Source organism: Galleria mellonella, unplaced genomic scaffold, assembly GCF_026898425.1.
Source record: "Galleria mellonella isolate WM207_F2 unplaced genomic scaffold, CSIRO_AGI_GalMel_v1 utg171, whole genome shotgun sequence".
NCBI classification, from domain to species: Eukaryota; Metazoa; Arthropoda; class Insecta; order Lepidoptera; family Pyralidae; genus Galleria; species Galleria mellonella.
The window spans coordinates 6,682,501-6,701,372 of NW_026442014.1; the positions used below are offsets into that span (position 1 = coordinate 6,682,501).

The following is an 18,872-nucleotide window of genomic DNA, read 5'->3' on the forward strand; positions in this document are numbered from 1 at the left end:
GTATCGAATTGAGCGACGACATCCGGTTCATATACAAACCTTCAACATTTCCATGTCCTCTATTCAGTTATCTGGGTTTCTTAATATAGGAAATTCGACTCCCATACCTACTAATTTTATCTCTTGCAATTGATTTACTATATATAATTGTTGCTAAATAATTGCTATCTTAATTTTAATCTGCATTGAGATCGATTCCGAGGTGTCATCCTCTAATATATTTAATATTAATAGTTTTGTGAAAGTACAATTTTTTTAAGCATTTACTAAGTTTATAATAATTTCGACTCAAGGCTCTTAGAAATTTAATACATATTATTTCTCATTACAAAGATTTTGCATTGATATCAAATTGAAATTTTAAGAGAATACCGTCTCAGAATCGACCCCGTTGTATTATCATGTTGATACGGCATCTGCAGAGCAATTTAAGAACTTAATTTTGGAATAACTAATACCATTAACAATCAAATTTCAATGCAGACATAACAGTCATTTTAGTTCCAAAATCGTTTTCAACGATCGCTTGCTAATCATTTTTAAGCACAAACAAGCTTAAAGTTAAAGATTAAAATATGGTTAAACAAATTTTGACTATTGCAATAATCACTCCTATGCTATGGCGTGATTAAGGCGAGGTCAGGTGGGCTTTTTAATGGATCATAACATTCCATAATGTTAACCTCGCGTGCACTATCGGTATACACTGAAGGAATACCAGGGAGGGATGACAGGTAAGAATAAAACAGGTCCATCAGGACGAATTGAATAATAAAACATTTACGATCGCTTCAGGGAAAACAAAAGGAACAGCGTAAATTAACTCCATAACGCAGATAATTACACTTCTATTATCATCCCATTAAAAAAAAAAAAAAATGAACTCAAGGTAGACATCAAAGTGATGTATTCATAAATTCATACAGATTTTCACTGACATACAATAATACACGATAGAAAAAACTATATCAACTACAACTTCATAAAGAATAAAACATCTTAAACACTATAGCATCATTTGGTTACATAACTTTTTAATAAGTAACATACTGACAGGCTAAAATGGCATTAAAATATTTCATCACAATTAGATTTTCACAATATATTATTATTATTAAATAAATATGTTCTATATAAAGTTCGGGAAAGTAAAACGTATAATAATATTCCGTAATATTTTCCCAGGAAATATCAACATTAACATAATAAATTAAGATCTTAGGTACTAATCGCTATGCACAATGCTGTAGTATGTCTATTTACACAGTTGCTATATAGCAATATTACATGCAGATTTATAACATGGCATTTCAAATTAATCACATTTTTACAAATACATTTAGGTAATTCTCTAAACTAATACAAATAAAAGTGCTAAACATGAAGATACACATCAATCATACACAGACATTATAGGTATCAAAATATATAGATTTTTCTGGTAATATCGTGACCCATAGAATTAAATAAAAAAAAAAAAAAGACAACTGTTAGCACATTCACTCTCGAATAATATTAATTTATGGCAACGCGCGCAGTTATGTTGGTAACTATATAACGTGTAGGTATTACTTAAGAACTATAATAATAAATGGGATCGTACATTCTAGACTTCTAAATCCAGCTACAGTATTCGAAACTTTTATAGAGTTCGATGCTAGAAAAATCATCTTATATGGTGATAACTGAGTCGAAATCGACAAAAGAACACAATATACAGACAACTAATTACAATGGGAATGTGTAGTAGAGTATACATTATGTATTTTGCATAACATTATATTTATATATTACAATTGTATTATTTTTGTTCAATGGCAATGGATACTTCTACATTTATATTACTTAGATATTTTGTTTATTATAGCCGGCGCAAACGACGGAGATTTTAACCGCATACAAAATAACCCTTTATGATTAGCCCGTCTACCCGGTCCAGTCACAATAAAACTGAATACATACAACCTGGGCTTGGAATATCGGTATCTAGAAAACTGGTTTTGTTGAACTTCATACAGGCAGGTATTTTTAAATATATACTAACATTATATTATATTATTCGTATAATTACACAGGAAGTACGTCTCTGTACACCCACCTATAAAATAAAAAAAAATTCTGGGTCTAGCATTAATTGCAAATATCATTTTATTCGTTAACTATCCACTGTTGAACATAGGCTTCCCCCATAAGGGTTTTGCCAGTAGTTGCCACGCTTAGCAAGCAGGTTGGCAACCACAGTTGAGTATTGGTAATGATTTATAAGGTCAGGTACGTATAACTGTTGCTGCTCTGTATCAGCGCCACGACCATATTATCCGAGAAGCGATAACGTTCATTTATTCAGTATTTCACAATTGGGCAAATTTTGACCGCGGATAAAATGTCCATCTTTTGTGCAGGCTTTTAACGTGAAGTGTTTTAAAATTCAACATGTAACAACAAGTATCAAAGATCTGATATTATATTTTGACAGAGATCGCAGACCAAACACTAGCTTGCATCCAAATCTACAGCGACTATTTTGATTATATTGTGACAATAATTGATACTGATAATGCCACTGAATAAGACAGGTTCAATAATATTACCTGCTAGTAATTTAATATCATTTCTATATTTCTTGCAAATAATAAGCAATATCTTGTATACTAACGCAATTATAATTCAGTCTTAAAAAAAATAGAAATTATGAAATAGACGTAATTAATTTTTTAATACCAATAAAATACTTTTTATGTTTATAAATAGGCGGAAACAATTCTGTAATTTTATGCACATACCTATTTAATATAAAATTTTAAATATTAAAAGCAAATCTTACGTAACGCCTCAGTTTCATTATCATTTCAAAGAGTATGTTGACAAGATTACATATTAGAATGGAAATAACAGCTTAAGTAATATACGGTAAAAAATTTTTAGTCCGTTTTAGCCTACCAAATAGACAGTTTATACCTTTACAAAGGTTTAAAAGTGGAATTGTATAATAAAAAAATTACGCTATCACACATATCATAATATAGTAAATATATTATCTATCTATACTATACCATATCAGCCGTAATAGTCCACTGTTGAACGTAGGCCTCTCCCATAAGGGAGGATATATATATATTATCTGTGGTAATGTAAATATCTACAAATACAATCGTTTGCGACTTTTCTAATTGGGAAGGTTATGCGGTCCAAAACTTAGATGAAACAGAAACCAAGAATTATTTAAACGTAATAAATCAAAATGGACGTAACAATACAATTTGATAATGCAAGTATTACATTACAATATTATTCATAATAATATCTATAGGTAACTAAGTCTACAAAATACCCTATGATTACATAACACCCACATACATTTTTTTTTTAATATTATTTATTTATAAATATAAATTACAAAAAAAGAAAACAACTAGTCTCTAGCTACAATTAATATAGCATTCATAGGTAGACACGAAAGCAATGGTTTGGTCTCCGATCTCAATCATCGAACATAACTTCTATAGACAGCATGCACCAACAATCTAAGACACGTCAATATAGTCTACGAGAACAAACTAGACAACAAACAGTCACTGGTCCGATAGAGTTTGTCGCTGATATATATCTTCTTCTACTGATCACATATATTTTTGGCAAATCGCTATAACCTGAGCTCTACAAATACTCCAGTTGGGTACATAAACATTTGAGACTTTTTTTTGCGGCGATTAATCGCATTCTGTCGTCATTTAAGGACAGCAATAGAACGGATGACCTGTCGGCGTAAAAAGTATCACATTGTCGTACCCTAGGTATATTGTAATTATATGTCGAATTATTTGCAGAAGAGAGATTATATTCTAAGCTTATTATATATGTCTGCTATATTCAATAAGACGCTACAATTACAATATAACAATGACCCTAATAACAACCATTCTACATGGAAAATTACAACATTATTTATATAAATAATACCACTTCTACGTTCTATATATTTCAGGGTCATATCTTGGTTGTCTCAATCTATAATACTTTTTTGTTATAAGATGTTATAAGCATCTAGATAGATAAATAACTAATACTTCGTTGTCGTTTAAAAAAACAGCCAGGTTATTATTTTTTTTTATATTAGCTGTAACACAAAATTTTATCCAAATATACGTAGTTATAAATAGTTGGTAGATACAAATTATTAATATTTAATTACACTTTTACGACAATGTAAATCTACGACACATAAATAATACATTCACATCACACATAAAAGATACATTTTACAAAAGAAAATATGGAAGCGAATTTTCAAAAAGTTGAATATTCAAGTAAATATCCGCTTTGGGACGGACTTGCTACTGGCGTATGTTACTACATTGGTGTCATTTTGTAGTCTTACTACTGCTAAAGTTGCTTATTGTAAATTCTCGTTTTCATGGAGGTGGTCGTGAATAAATAACTCTATATAATTATTATTGAAATTGTAATTTTATATCTATATAATTATTAAGACCATAAAAATAAAACAATAGTAAGTCCAGCGACAGAATTAAATTAATTTTCTTCGAGAACATTGGTTAAAAAATGTTATGATTACAGTGATTAATCTCATGTACTGCAATTTATCGATTTGTATAATGTGAGGTAAATTAGACTGTATCCAATTCTACTAAGAATACTGTAATTCATTATTATTAATATAAAAAAAGTAATCCATTTTTAGTGCTCTCACTGTAAATGTAGGCAAGTCAGTGGTGTAATGTTTTTAATTATTACCAAGTGTTATTATTTGTTTAATAATTACCAAGTTTGTGCAATTTGACTTGGCAGGTTTAATTCAAAGTGTATACAGATATTGTAAGATAAAACCATAGATTAAGAGGTAATACCTACCCTCTTTTAACCTTAGATATTTTTGACAATCTAAAACTAAACTTTCTCAATTATGTTCAAGTTATACCTTCAGACTATGCCTAAAGCAAGCAAATTCTAAATAAATGTTGCAATATTTTGCCAATAATACTGTAATCTGTATATATTAATACTTTTTCTATGTATTCAGAAAACGAGAAAAACTAGAAGTAGTATTGAACACATTTACTATCATTTAAAATTTGTATATAGTATTTTAACATTTTTTCAATAAAAATCTTTGTACACAGACAGAGATCTTCCGGATATTATAATAACTCTCCGCATGAACGATTTTATTCATTTTTATCATAAAATAAATAAAAATTGCATTAAGCAAATTTATTATTTTTATCAAAGGCAAATTTTATTAAATAAATATGTTTTCAATATCTCAATATATTCAAATACAAATGTGGATTCTTCAAAATGTATGAGTATTAAACATTGTGTACAAAAACAGACAAACTTGATATTTATGGTGTTGTATTATCACATCACGTTGTGAATTATCTTGTCGATATGATACACTTAGTTATATCACGTGCGTGAGCTGTGATAACCCTAAATATACTTATGATTAATGACTAATCGAAAAACAGCGATACACCTAATGTGTGTATAAACAGAACCATTATTGAACAGTGAACAATGTGTACAAAACACTAGAATAAATAAGCTCATAGCTTTCAGAACAACAGCAGATCAATTTAGGCCAAATTAATGTGATAAGATATACGCAGATTTTTATTGGTATTATTTATGTGAGTTTGTATGATACATTGATTATTAAGAAAACAATATTTCCAAAGTATTAAGTTACTGACTTGTCACAACGACTTGATTTTATTATATATATATATATATATATATATATATATATATATATATATATATATATATATATATATATATATATATATATAATATGTATTCTAAAATACATCATATTACGAAAGGTATATTTTTGTCAGTAAAAAATAAAAACCTTTTTGAATAGAATAATAGAAACCATACTGATTTTATATAAAGAGGCAGCAATAATATGATAATATCATATTAGAGTAGCCGCAATAAAAAGAAGCATTTACTTCAAACTGGGTCTCATTAAGACCTAAACATAAATTTTAGTATTATTAAACATCTCTATTGACAAATCTCAAGTTACACATTATAATCAAGCTAACTGCTTGTATAGTTACTCGTATAGAGCGAAAACATTATACATAAGTAGCTGTTACAGGCAACGTCGACCTAATGGTTTGTGAACACTGATTACTGACCTTGACCTATCTTCTTTGTAGAAGTGATCATTACAGTCATGTCATTATTTCGCCCTAGTCTGGCAACATGTGCACGAATGATACTGGGAACATCCCACGGCGACTGGTGCCTTCAACCTGACCTTCCATCCAGTTGTCATCTTCTGTGCGCTCATTGATGACGACAATGACTTCACCCTCGCGGAATGACAATTCGTCCTCGTTATCGGCTGAGCAGTCATAAAGCGCTCGACACCGTCTCAGCCCACCCATCTAAAAGTCATACAAAATTATATAGAGCATAGGGAAATATTGGTTTGATTCAATTAAAGATACATTAGTATTATAATAAACATCGTAATTTAACCCTTTGCACTCCAGCCTTATAATTTATAGTGGATACCAATAACTTATTAACTTATCAATAACTTATTATAATGTAAACAAAATAAACATATTATAAACACTATAAGATAAATACAGAGAATTTCGCTTACCTAAGTATTAAGTGCGCTGAGTCAGTAAAACAAGCGAGTCGCCGTAGCCGCGACAGTGGATTTGATGTTAGCATTTTAATGTCGCAAATACAGCGACAACGGAGTGCAAAGGGTTAAAAAGGTAATGTTACAAAATAATTCAATGATAGAAAAACAAACCAGTGTTTGTAAAGAATTTTGTATACCATAAGAAAACGACATTTTCTATTAATAGTACTTGGTCATTCCAGCACTAAAAATATTCGGAAAATAGTATAACTATCAACAAGGAATGGTTGTTCAGTATCAAATATTTTGTGTACATATTATATGATTAACATTTTAGTCGAAAACGACTCGAACGAATTCAATGAAATTTCGTTTTCACGTTTACCTAAAGTGAAAAAGTAACATCAATTTAGATACAATATTCTTAGGGAAAAACTGCATGAAATAATATATAATAAAACTGCAATTATAAATACAAGTCGGTTCAAAATTTAGACAAAGCTGGCCGCATTTACTAAAAATATAGATCAAATCACTCGAGCACGTGACTCACGTCTCGCATCCATAGTATAGCTACCATCAGTTGATAATTGTAAATACCCAAATACATTTCAAATATAATAATATAAAACACCAGAATGAATAGCAATCGACATTCTCATGAATACAAATATATGTACGTTAATACGTGTCAGTTTGTATAATTACGAACTGACAACCATTTGAGGGTAAGGCAGTGTGACAAATTGTACGCTGATATTTTTCAAAACAATTAATAAAAAATTCACCATTGTAATAGAAGCCGATGGTGACCGTGAGTGAACGCTGGATGTGTCGGATACGTCAAGAGATCGGCTGTCGCTGCGGCGCGATCGCTCGCGCGACCGCGAGCCGTCCGACAATTGCAGCCGACTGTCGTCCAAACACGAATCCGACATGTCGCACAACTCCAGCGACGAATCTTGACTAGAACACTCCTGGAAAATATTCATAGTTATACATACACATTTTTTAGGAAAATCTTTATTTTTATCTACCAAGTAGCTAAAATGCTAATTGCCGAAATTAAGCATTGTGTCGTGCTATAGTTTGGAAATATTATTGGAAGATCGAAATAAGATGCCTGATAGATATAAAAATATTTCAATATAGAAACAGGGAAGATTTTATTATAAATTTATAGGGTAAATAAACTATAGTGTTATAAATATAATTACGGTATACATTTATTTACTAAAAAGTTAAATAAGATTTGATTTTAATTCAATGTTACTCGAATTAGTTACTATATTTATTTACATTTTCGTGTTTCACATCATGCAAATTGTTTGTGTTAATATTTCACAAAACTCGAGTTATATTAAAAAACAAATATAATTATTGTATGGTACTAAATGTTTTACTTTTTCATTATTAACTCCTTTTTATATCAACTTTCTATTTATATAAGGAGTATAATTTTCTACACAAAGGATGGAGAAAACGGCAGGAATTTTAGATATTAAAAAATATAAATAAGCTGAAAAGCTGTTAAGTACATGCAGTTGATAATAGCTGTCCATAAATTGTGCATAAGTAATAAATGCATAATTTACGGTGTAGTAACCAATTGTCAAGAGTTACGCAAAATTTGCCAATATTTTCCATTTCAAATAAAATTGGGACTTTTTTGTTTAAAATATAAATCGATTATTGTATGTGACGATGAGACACATCGCAAAACATTTGCGCATCTGATAATTCGGGGTACATGTAACATGGCAAGTCAGAAACAAATACTCGAAAAAATTATATATAATAATATCCTTACTATACATAAACTGGAAAATTTAGGAAGATTTAAAATGCAAGTGAATATAACATGAGTGAAGACAATCAACAGTGCCAAAATTGCTAGCTAAAAATATTAAATAAAATTTCTGTACATTTCGAAATTGTCAGTGTACGACAGAAGCAGAAGAGATTTGACATTAAAAAAAAATAACACAATATTTTATTATTGCAAACATTAATAGTGCTCAAGAATTAAATGTTCTAAAGTGCCATGTACTGTCTATGTCCATTGTTACAATTTTATATCGTCTCTTGACAATACATTAACAAAGTCCCAAGGGATAAAACAAATATTAATCGTAGGGCATAAATCAAACAAGGGTAAGCTAGTGAGTACACTAATTTCTCTCTCATAGGTCGTTACCCTTTTCAGTTTCGCTTTCACAGCCTTTTCCAGGTGCAATCTATTTTTCTTCTGAAGCAAAAACAAATATAACTATGTACTTTTTCTTTAATGTTAGTTGGTGAATTATTTACACGTAATTGAAAGAGCAATAAGAATAGATACTTCAATTTATTTGTACATATATGTATAAATCCAACTAATCCTTAAAACAATTTAGTTATAAGTAATTTCATTACAGATTGTTATCAATAAGTTAATAATAATAATAATAATCGCATAAATGCAAAATATAATTATTCCTGTAATTTACTATAAGCCGTCTCTTGCTAAGCTACCACAGATTTTTTTTTTTATAAAAAGATAGTAAATTTGCAGAAAACGAACAAATTTATATTTGTTCGTTTTTTTTAATTTATATTTATAAATGTATACTTGTAGAGATTATATTCTGTCTCATCGGCCAAAGGACATTTTTATAGCGATATCTATTGATAAAGTCCAAATTGTATGGAATTTACATATAAAATACAGTTTCACAGCTCAAAAATCTAAATCTAATCACACACCACTGCCACTCACTTATCACACACACACATCCACACCTTCCATTCTCAACTTTTTTCTCACATATTCCTAGAGCATTATTACTAGTGTTCATTAGTACATCATCATCATCATCATCATCATATCAACCTTTAACTGTCCACTAGTGAACATAAACCTCCTTCTCGGGGCCATTACAATATACTGTGACTTTATTTCAATCAATTGTCAATTCTTTATATTCACATTTTTTTACTAAAAATATCCCTTACAAATGTACATTAAGTTGGTTGTTTTTCGCTTGTACTTTATACAACTAGACAAAATATGCACCTTCTCATCTCTTCTCTCTTCGTTAAAGCAGAGAAGTGCAAAATGACGTAGTACTGTAATGAGCAATTATCCTATGGTAAGGCATACTGAGCAACGTGCAAACTCTATACCAAGCTACCACGCTTCAGTGTGAATTCCAACGCCGTTTATTTTGTTGCATACAAATATCAACATTATCAACTTAAAAATAATAATGAATTAATAATAATCTTTGCCACCATTTTGTAGGTCTAATGCTATCGCCACACTGAGCGGATCTTCCGTTGCAGATTTTCCATATACATATTTATTATCATAAACATTCACATTGTATTGCAATGTATTTGTTAAACTCGACGGATAATGATGAGATTGGTGACCACTTAATGCAGTAGAAGACCAGCGACGAAATATCCGTAAATATGGCACCTGTCTTAGTAACAATTGTCATATTTACGGACACAAAGAAATAAATGCTGCAAATACTTAATGAAACAAAAGTATGTCACTATTTAACTACTTGACATTACAAAATAATTTATTCACAATAAAACTTCTATCATATTAAAAATTCATTCTAAAATATCATCTGTAATGTTATTTTCATCGGTTTTCATTTAGCAACATAAACTTTATGTCCAAAAACTCCAAAACGATATTAAAATCAATTAGGCTCTATTATTATTACATTTAAAGTTAAAAATGCAAACACAAAATACACGTAGTTGCGGCATTTATTTATATTTATAATATAATCCCTACAAAAAAGCATAAAATATGAAGTTTATGAAATTAGTTACCTTCCTAGGAGGCGGCGTGGGCTCGTCCCTGTGTATCGCCCCGTTGTGTAATACTGCAGAGGTAGCGGGACACACGGGCCCCGCCGGCGGAGGTGTCGGGGGCGGCTGCTGCGGACGGTGCTTCACTAGGCCGCTAGACACTGTTATGAAATCAAGATTATCGTTTGAGAAATTGCGTAATAAAAACGTCTGGAATATAATAAAATCATAATTAAAATATAGAACCAGGTAACTTTAAACAAAAGAATAAGACAACGAAAACAAAAGAAAAAATAAGAATATGGTGAGTGGTGGTTATAATGGTGATGAGTTATAATTTTGTATGTACATTATTTGTTATTTCATGGATTTAAAAATCATCATTACGATAATCAATCGACTTCAAAAAAGGAGGTTCTCAATTCGGTTGTACTTTTCTTTTTAATTATTGTTTTCTCAATTAAAAATATTTACTATAGTGACAAATATAGCTTTTAATTATTTTGGTAAAATTGAAAATTACATTCCACATTTATGTGAATTTCAAACACATGTCAATTTATCAGAAATTGTCCAAATTTTGTTATTACCGTGTAACGATCTGGCACTGTCGGCCGAAGGCGAGGGTGTGGAGCGCGGGTGTGACGCCGGATGTGACGTCGTGTGCGTCGCTGGATGCGGAGGCGGATGTACTGCAGGGTGCGCTAGCGCCACCGCCGGTGGTAACGGCGCTGCGCGTTTCTTCAGACTGCCAATGTTATCTGGAGATAGGTTTAGATACATCAATAGTTATTATTACACATTACCATGTCAGAACCTTAAATTGTATAACCAAAAAATTCTTTTGTTTCCCGCTGTTATCGGTATGCGTGCGATAAAAGTGGAGTTAAACAAAATAATTGTAATAATTAGAAATATGTTATACTTTAGCGTTATTTCAATTTCTATTATTGGAAAAAATACTTTTTAAGAATACTTTTGACACATTCTTTTATCGATTGTTCATAATGACATATAATTTATTTATTTTATTATAATTTCATATATTTTAATATAAAAAAAAATAAACATTAGTAGTGATTTAAACTCCTTTCAGTGTCTTCCTGATTTATAAATGTTTTATTTTTACTAGAAATTTATACTCACAAACATTGGGTTTCCTCGGCAATGTTGTTGGCGTAGGCGGAGCGTGGTGTAGCGAGTCGCATGTGGAAGACCGCGAGCGAAGCACTGGCGAGTCACCGCCACGATCTGGTCGGTCGGGCCGATCGGCGCGATCGAGTTGTTCGGACCGATCGGCGCGGTCGGGTCGGTCGGGGCGGTCAGGGCGTTCGGGTCGATCCGGTCGGTCGGGTCGCTCTACACCTGCACCGATAACGGCACCGCCCGCATACGACGGTGGCCTCGACCGAGGGCATTTCTTTTCAGGGGTGACACTGCCATTTTGCTGAAACCATACATATTTATTATTATTTTTCGATTGCTTGGGTACCTCTGTCCCATTCGTGTTTCAACCGTGAAGCCATTTTGAAGGGTGGGATATGGCGTGAAACCATACATATTTATTATTATAAACTAGATGTTATGTTTATATAATAAATTATAAAAAAAAAAAAATGTCAAGTATATATAATAAATTATAGTTAAATTATATAAAAAAAACGAATCAATATCTATGAAAAAACTTTTACATAAATCATCATGTTTAACATTAATGTTTTATTAATATTTAATTACATTAATATTTAATTTGTAACGATATTTAGATGTTTGATACACAGTAAGATTATGTTTTAATATAACAGGATATACTGATTCACACAAGCAAAGCCGCCGGGTACAGCTAATTTTGCATATATATGCTGCTGCTGCAAAAAAGCAAAAACTTACCCTTTCATCAATAACAGTATCGTCGTCAGAAAAATCAGTTGAGCCATCATCATGAGATAGATTCCAGTCTACGTTTATATTCTCAAATATACTCTTCTCTCTCTTATCTACACTTTCCAACTGAAACAGAAACAGTACATAGATAATAATAAAGATATTTCTCTGCAAAAAAAATATCAAACCAATACGAGGGATAAACCCTATCAATTTTAAAAAACAATTATCCAAATTGGTAAACATATCGCGGGGTATTAGGTACAGTCAAAAACGGGTGAACGAGAGCCTTTTTGAAAATTGCTGTAGAAAATTATACTTCCTCAATAAAAATAAGGATCAGATGTCTTGCACGCTTCTACATGATTCGATCAGTTGAGCTCAGCACAATCATCCTTATCATTGTAACCGTACATTGTTCACTGCTGAATCAATGCCTATCGGAACTCTATGGGCACGAAATAAATTAAAATTTTACATACCAATTCTTGACACGCGTGATGTCCCATTTGCTTGGCAATCTGCAAGGCGGTTCGACCACTGCCATCCTTTATGGACCAATCAGCGCCAGCTTTGAGCAATAGTTTCATTGGTTCAGTTCTATCGGTCGCCGCACACAAATGCAACGCCGTCATGCCAGATGACATTGTTTTATCCAGCAGTTGGGAACCGCCGTTTTGGACTAGAAAATCGACTATGTGGAGGCAGGAGCCGTCGCCCAGCTCTCTGGATATGGCCAGGTGGAGGGCTGTTTCCCCACAATCCTAAAATATAAAAAAAGACAAATGTATAGACGTAGATATGTGATAGACAAGGTATGCAATATTTACCGTTTGTTAGGAGTGAATATCGTAATAATGAATTACTTGATTTATTTTATTTGTACCAGATAAAATTATTCAGAAAGTTGAATATATAAGCCTAAAAAATATTTCAGGTTACAGTTTACTATAAATTGTAATAAATTTTAAACATTTGTATCTAAATAATAAATTTAGATACAAATGTTTTAAATAAGAAACAAGACATTTTATTGTGTCCCGAAACCGTATAAAGGCTTCGTTAGTATATTGTGTATATCTAGTGAAGATAATAACGTAATTAATGAAACTATATTTGAAAAAATCATAAAAGGCTTCTTAAAATATATACACGGTAACAATTTAGAGATATTGTATGAAGTCATATACCACAGATCACATTTTTAAATGTTTTTTTTTTTATATATTAGTTTTAAGGCACTTATGTGTAGATAGCAACCTAAAGAGTGTCTCATAGAATTATCGCTCTTTGTACTGAGTTAGTAAAGTTCTTTAGACTAAATACTTTAAAAGTAAAATATATACCTATAAAATAAGAACCAATTAAAGGCAAAAGAAACAATAAAACCATTTTAAAATTTAAATAGTTTCCCTGTTATTTGTGAGTGGCAATCTCATACATAAAGTGGATTAAAAAAAAAAAACTATAACTATGCATTTAAATTATCTAAACAGTAACTATTTTGTTCCACAACCCAAAAAAATACTACGAATAAACGTAGGCTTCGAATAAAACACCAATCAATAACATTGACAGGACAATGCGCCATGTATTTGAAGCTTTCATCGGCCGCCCTATCATTTCCTTTTGAGATAGATATGCTTGAACTTACAGAGCAAGGAAGTGGCGCAGCTAAGTCTGCACCTTCGGCGTAGGCTTGCAGTAAATTCTGCAGGTGTCCGTTATTGACTGCATGTTCCACCTCGGACAATCGCTCGGCCTCGTCGCAACATGTCTGCGCTGCCCACGCTCTGTACACATATTTCTCGCGGATAAACCGGAGACGCTCCTCCCTAGAAAAATAACCAATAGTAAGTTAGAACATGTAGTAATAATTTTAATTAACAATAAACTATATTTTTAATAAAATTGTGTATTATCAATAGGAACATACTTCTTTCAAGACTGATAAAAAAACAACTAGCAATTTAAAAACCGATCAGGTGCGAGTTCAACTCACACGCCGAGAGTTACATAAGTATATATGACATAAATAATTATTTTTATTTGTATTATTAATATGAAATAGACACTTAAAAGTTATTAATATTGATACAATTCGTTATTTCTTTAATTTGTACCATAATTGTGGTTAAAAACTTCACTGCATAACTAATTTGTTTTTGGAGGTTTTTGACTATTTCTCAAAATCGATGCCAGTTAGAAACATCGTTTTATTTTATCTATAATATTGATATATACTCTTATAAACTATAATTACATCAGACTATTCATTACAGAACATATGTTAGCATACCTTTACACTTTTTTGATACGGAACCCTAAAATGTCATAAAGTATGCCAAATGATCTGACTCAATTTTGCACGGATAGATAGAATTTTCGAAAATAATATATAGCCTATATTGGCCTAGGCTGACGTTGATAATACAGCTTCCTATAGGTGAAATTTATAAAATTGATTGAATACTTTTTGCTTTTATCTGTCACAAACAAACAAATAATAAAATCTTTCGTATTTATAGTAATAGTATATCTTTATATAATATAGAGCATAGATTAGTAAGAAGATTAGTCAAACAAAAATTTGTGAAGGGGTTAAACTTAGAGAACGGGGGGAAAGGGATTGTTAATAATGGACACTGAGAGTCCCATTGCTAGCAATATACCCAACCAGGTCGACCTCCTCGCAGTTCCCTCTGGAAACTATCATGGTGAATTCCTGATGAATTAATCATGATGGGCTAACTGGCCTGTTTTCATTCTCATCGATCACCCTTCACTGGTGCTCCGCCAGCGTATCCCGTTAGCGCAGGCGGGGTTACCATACCATTTTCACGCATCAAAAAAAAACTTAGAGAACAAAGAGTTTCATCTTACATTGTATGTGGATAAAATATATAAAAATTATTATCATAATCTGTATTAAATTTATCGTATAAATAATTATATTTATATATTTATAGTTTAATAAAACGTGACTCACATCGTACTCTCGGGTGTCAGTTTATCCCTTTCATCGAGTGTGTTCTCCATAACATCATTGAACATCTGGTTGCCCATATGCCGCGCTATCAACAGCTGGGAGGTGGACAGTCGGTCAAGGGTGAGCGACTGGATCCGCGATATGTGCACGCCGAGCTCGCGATGGCTTCCCGAGCATTCTATGCAGACTATTACGCCGAAATTTGTCGATAGCCATGTGGGATCTGCAAACATTCATTAGACGATTAATATTTAAAAACTTTACATCATTACATGTAGATAGAATATCAAGGGTCAGAAAATGGTTTCCTTACATATTTACCTAGTTATATAAAACTCTAATGTATTTCATTGCTGAGATACATTATAATGGTTAGCATTTTTTTGTAAATATCATTTAAAGTAATTAAATTAGACTTTACACGTTTACGCATTATGTTCATCCAAAAAAAGAATTATTTATTGAAACAATTAGGATTAGCTTAGCATTCGTCATGTATTGATAATATCATAATTTCTGAATAAATATTACTAAGTCCGTCTATAAAAATATCAATTTTTTTTATTTACAAGCTTTGTAATAATTCAGTTATATGTATTATCAATTATACGTATGCAGTATAATCGATATGATATAAAATTGAATAACAGTAACGAATAGGAACAGACATACGTAATCACATAATTATGTTGAACGTTGTATATAATCAATTAAAAAATATGTATTATTCGATCTAAATTATAGTAAATTTCACATTGTATATGCAAAAAAAATGTTTCGATTATAGGACAATTAATATACGTATAATTAATATGTATTAGAACATATTTCAAATGATTTTATTATTTTTATTGATGCGTCTGTTTACTTGAGGCATTAATTATAATTAACGCCTTAAGTAATAATTATTGAAATAGGTAAAATAAACAAAAAGTAAGCCAAATATATGGAATATATCATATCCATATTTAGTCTTTATTTTATGAAAATTTATTTAGTTTATCAGAAGCATATAGCGACTGATAAATAAAAAGTCTTAGACATCAATTGAATTACTGATATTATAATCAAATTGTTATTGGTTTAAAAAAGACGGAAACTAATGATTTTATATTAAATGCGATACTGAGCATGTATATTATTTAGATAAAAGATTGGACGGATTTTAGGAAACAAATAAACTCTCACATTAATATTAATATGGACTGCCTGAAGCCTTATGACATGAGACATAAAATGCGACGTGATTAAAAAAATAAAGCAAACTCTATTCTGAATGCAAATAATTATATTTAGATTAGTTGTATCACGCGGCTTTATCTATGTAACAATATTCTAGACGTCAAGCTATAGTACCAAACTAGTATAAGATATCCAAATCTTGACAAAGTTTCACATTTATAATTAAAAAAATCTGTATAATTATAACATTTATTAATAAATTTGCTATTAGTCAGTTTTATACAATTAATACAGATAAAAAAGTTAAAACCAGATATGTATAATGTGGTATGAATACACAACACTCATTGACTATAAATTGATTTGTAATTAAAATACCAAATAGAAACCAGTATCATGTTTATGCCACACTAATAATAGAATGTACGTTCATATCGCATAAATTAAACATACACTATATAAAGTACATATTACTTATATGTAAAAAAATCGTTATAGCATTATGATTATTTCATAGACTATTATTTTATAACAATAAAATTTAAACATGGATAATGAAACAAAAATAACGAAATATGGTTGTTTAAACATTTGAAATACGAGGTTTGTCCGGAAAGTACGTATAAAAGTTTTTTAAAAATTTTATTTTACAATTATTCAGGTAAATCAATTTTATCCCCTTCAAAGTACTCCCCCTGTGACATAATGCACTTGTGCCAACGCCGTTTCCACTGTGAGAAGGCTCCTTGAAAGTCCTCTGGTTGTAGGTTTCTCAGCTGCCCCGTCGTAGCTTTTTTTATCTCATTTATGTCCCCCAAATGCCGCCCCCGAAGTACCAATTTGGTTTTTGGGAACAAGAAGAATCAACCGTAATGGAATACTCAAAAACTCACGGAACGATCTTGGCGCAAATTTTTTTCATTTGAATTAGAATTTCGTGGACCACGGTTTTGCCCAAATTAAGCTCTTATCTGACCGTTAAACGACGGTCCCCATTAACACAAGTTCGAATTCTTTCCACGTTTTCGTCGGAATGTGAAGTGGAAGGATGAACGTGGGTCATCTTGAACGCTTTCTCGGCCCTCTCTGAATCTTTTTAGCCACTTGTGGACGGTTGGTTCCTTCACAGCATCATCCCCATAAACTGTTCTGAGATCGGCAAAAATTTCACGGCCATTCTTGCCGAGTTTCGAGAGAAACTTGATTACGACGCGCTGCTCTTCAACGGAAGCGGGCTCCATGCCGACGGGGTTTCGTTAAGAGGTAACTTCACAGAAGTTCGCACCGCACGGCGGTCAGACCAGAACTGAAGCATTGTTAGGGACATAAGGAAGGGGTCCTGCGCTTACCTGGCCTCCCCACTCCTCTTTCTCGCATTCCAGAACACTTTTATACGAACTTTCCGGACAGACCTCGTATAGTAATAGATAGAGGCAAATAATAAGAATAAGAGAAAATATCAAACAAGATACTGAAAAAATTACATGAATATCATAAATAAACCAAAATTTTTAAATACATATTTCTGTATTTAAAATGATCGAAAACAGAAGAAAGTTATTAGGCCTGACAACACAACATGACGACTTTACAAAATCCATTCTAAAAGGAAGTAAAGAAGAAATAGAGGAAGAAGATTAGAAGTACAGAATTATGGTCTGGAATTAAGTCAGAAGAGCCTATTGTAGAAATTGACATAAATAAGTTGTCCTGACAAGAGGAAACAGTTAAATTCCGAGGGAAGCTATTTTATAAATGGTTATTGTGCTAAAATATGAGAAAAAACATACCATTTGTAGAACTGCAGTCAGCACAAACTTGGTTGCCCGGCATGGCTCTCACAGCTCTTATGATCGACCGCTGCAGGTCTAGCAGGGAATGTCCCGAGTCATTACTCTCGCCAGCCTGCTGATGAAACGCCCTCATAAGAGCACCATCCTTACAGTTGATCAGGACGGATGTCCAAGCTCGTTGTTCATTTTCATCATCCGCTTGAAAATGATAGGTACGATTATCTGAAACGAAAAATAATAAATAAATTCAAATAACTAAATTTTAGACGCTTCATCTTCATTTGAATATACTGTTTCATAATAATTTTATATATCCCTCAATACTTGTAAAAAAATGAAAAATAGATTGATATGAAACTGTTAAGTTATAAGTATATAATATATATGATATATAAGTATATTGTATATAGATATTACAGATCACACTATCTATCTATTTATTTAATCAATGACTATAAAAGGCTAGTGTATCGGATACCATTTAAAAGATTGCGCTGACCGAAAATATAATGCACGCAATGCTTATTCATAATAGAAGTGAGAATATATAAAATAGGATAACGCCTTACGATAT

At 31.5% G+C, this 18,872-nt stretch overlaps 1 protein-coding gene across 4 annotated transcripts in view; it reads right to left on the reverse strand.

The window, feature by feature from the left end:
- Window positions 1-5,850: 5,850 nt before the first annotated feature.
- The window catches only part of LOC113518274 (arfGAP with SH3 domain, ANK repeat and PH domain-containing protein), a 57,301-nt gene continuing 44,279 nt past the window's right edge, over window positions 5,851-18,872 (reverse strand). The window contains exons 7-17 of one of the 4 annotated variants that reach the window (XM_026903119.3): window positions 18,296-18,520; window positions 15,324-15,546; window positions 13,989-14,169; window positions 12,817-13,098; window positions 12,341-12,460; window positions 11,597-11,897; window positions 11,041-11,211; window positions 10,472-10,611; window positions 8,835-8,885; window positions 7,426-7,614; window positions 5,851-6,425 (exon numbers count right to left, since the gene is read on the reverse strand). In XM_026903119.3, coding sequence (XP_026758920.2) covers window positions 6,228-6,425; window positions 7,426-7,614; window positions 8,835-8,885; window positions 10,472-10,611; window positions 11,041-11,211; window positions 11,597-11,897; window positions 12,341-12,460; window positions 12,817-13,098; window positions 13,989-14,169; window positions 15,324-15,546; window positions 18,296-18,520 — 2,081 coding nt within the window. In that variant the 3' untranslated portion in view covers window positions 5,851-6,227. Of the gene's footprint in view, window positions 6,426-7,425; window positions 7,615-8,834; window positions 8,886-10,471; window positions 10,615-11,040; window positions 11,212-11,596; window positions 11,898-12,340; window positions 12,461-12,816; window positions 13,099-13,988; window positions 14,170-15,323; window positions 15,547-18,295; window positions 18,521-18,872 lie in introns of all 4 variants that reach the window. The other 3 variants (XM_031912969.2, XM_052892834.1, XM_031912970.2) reach the window with 3 other exon arrangements.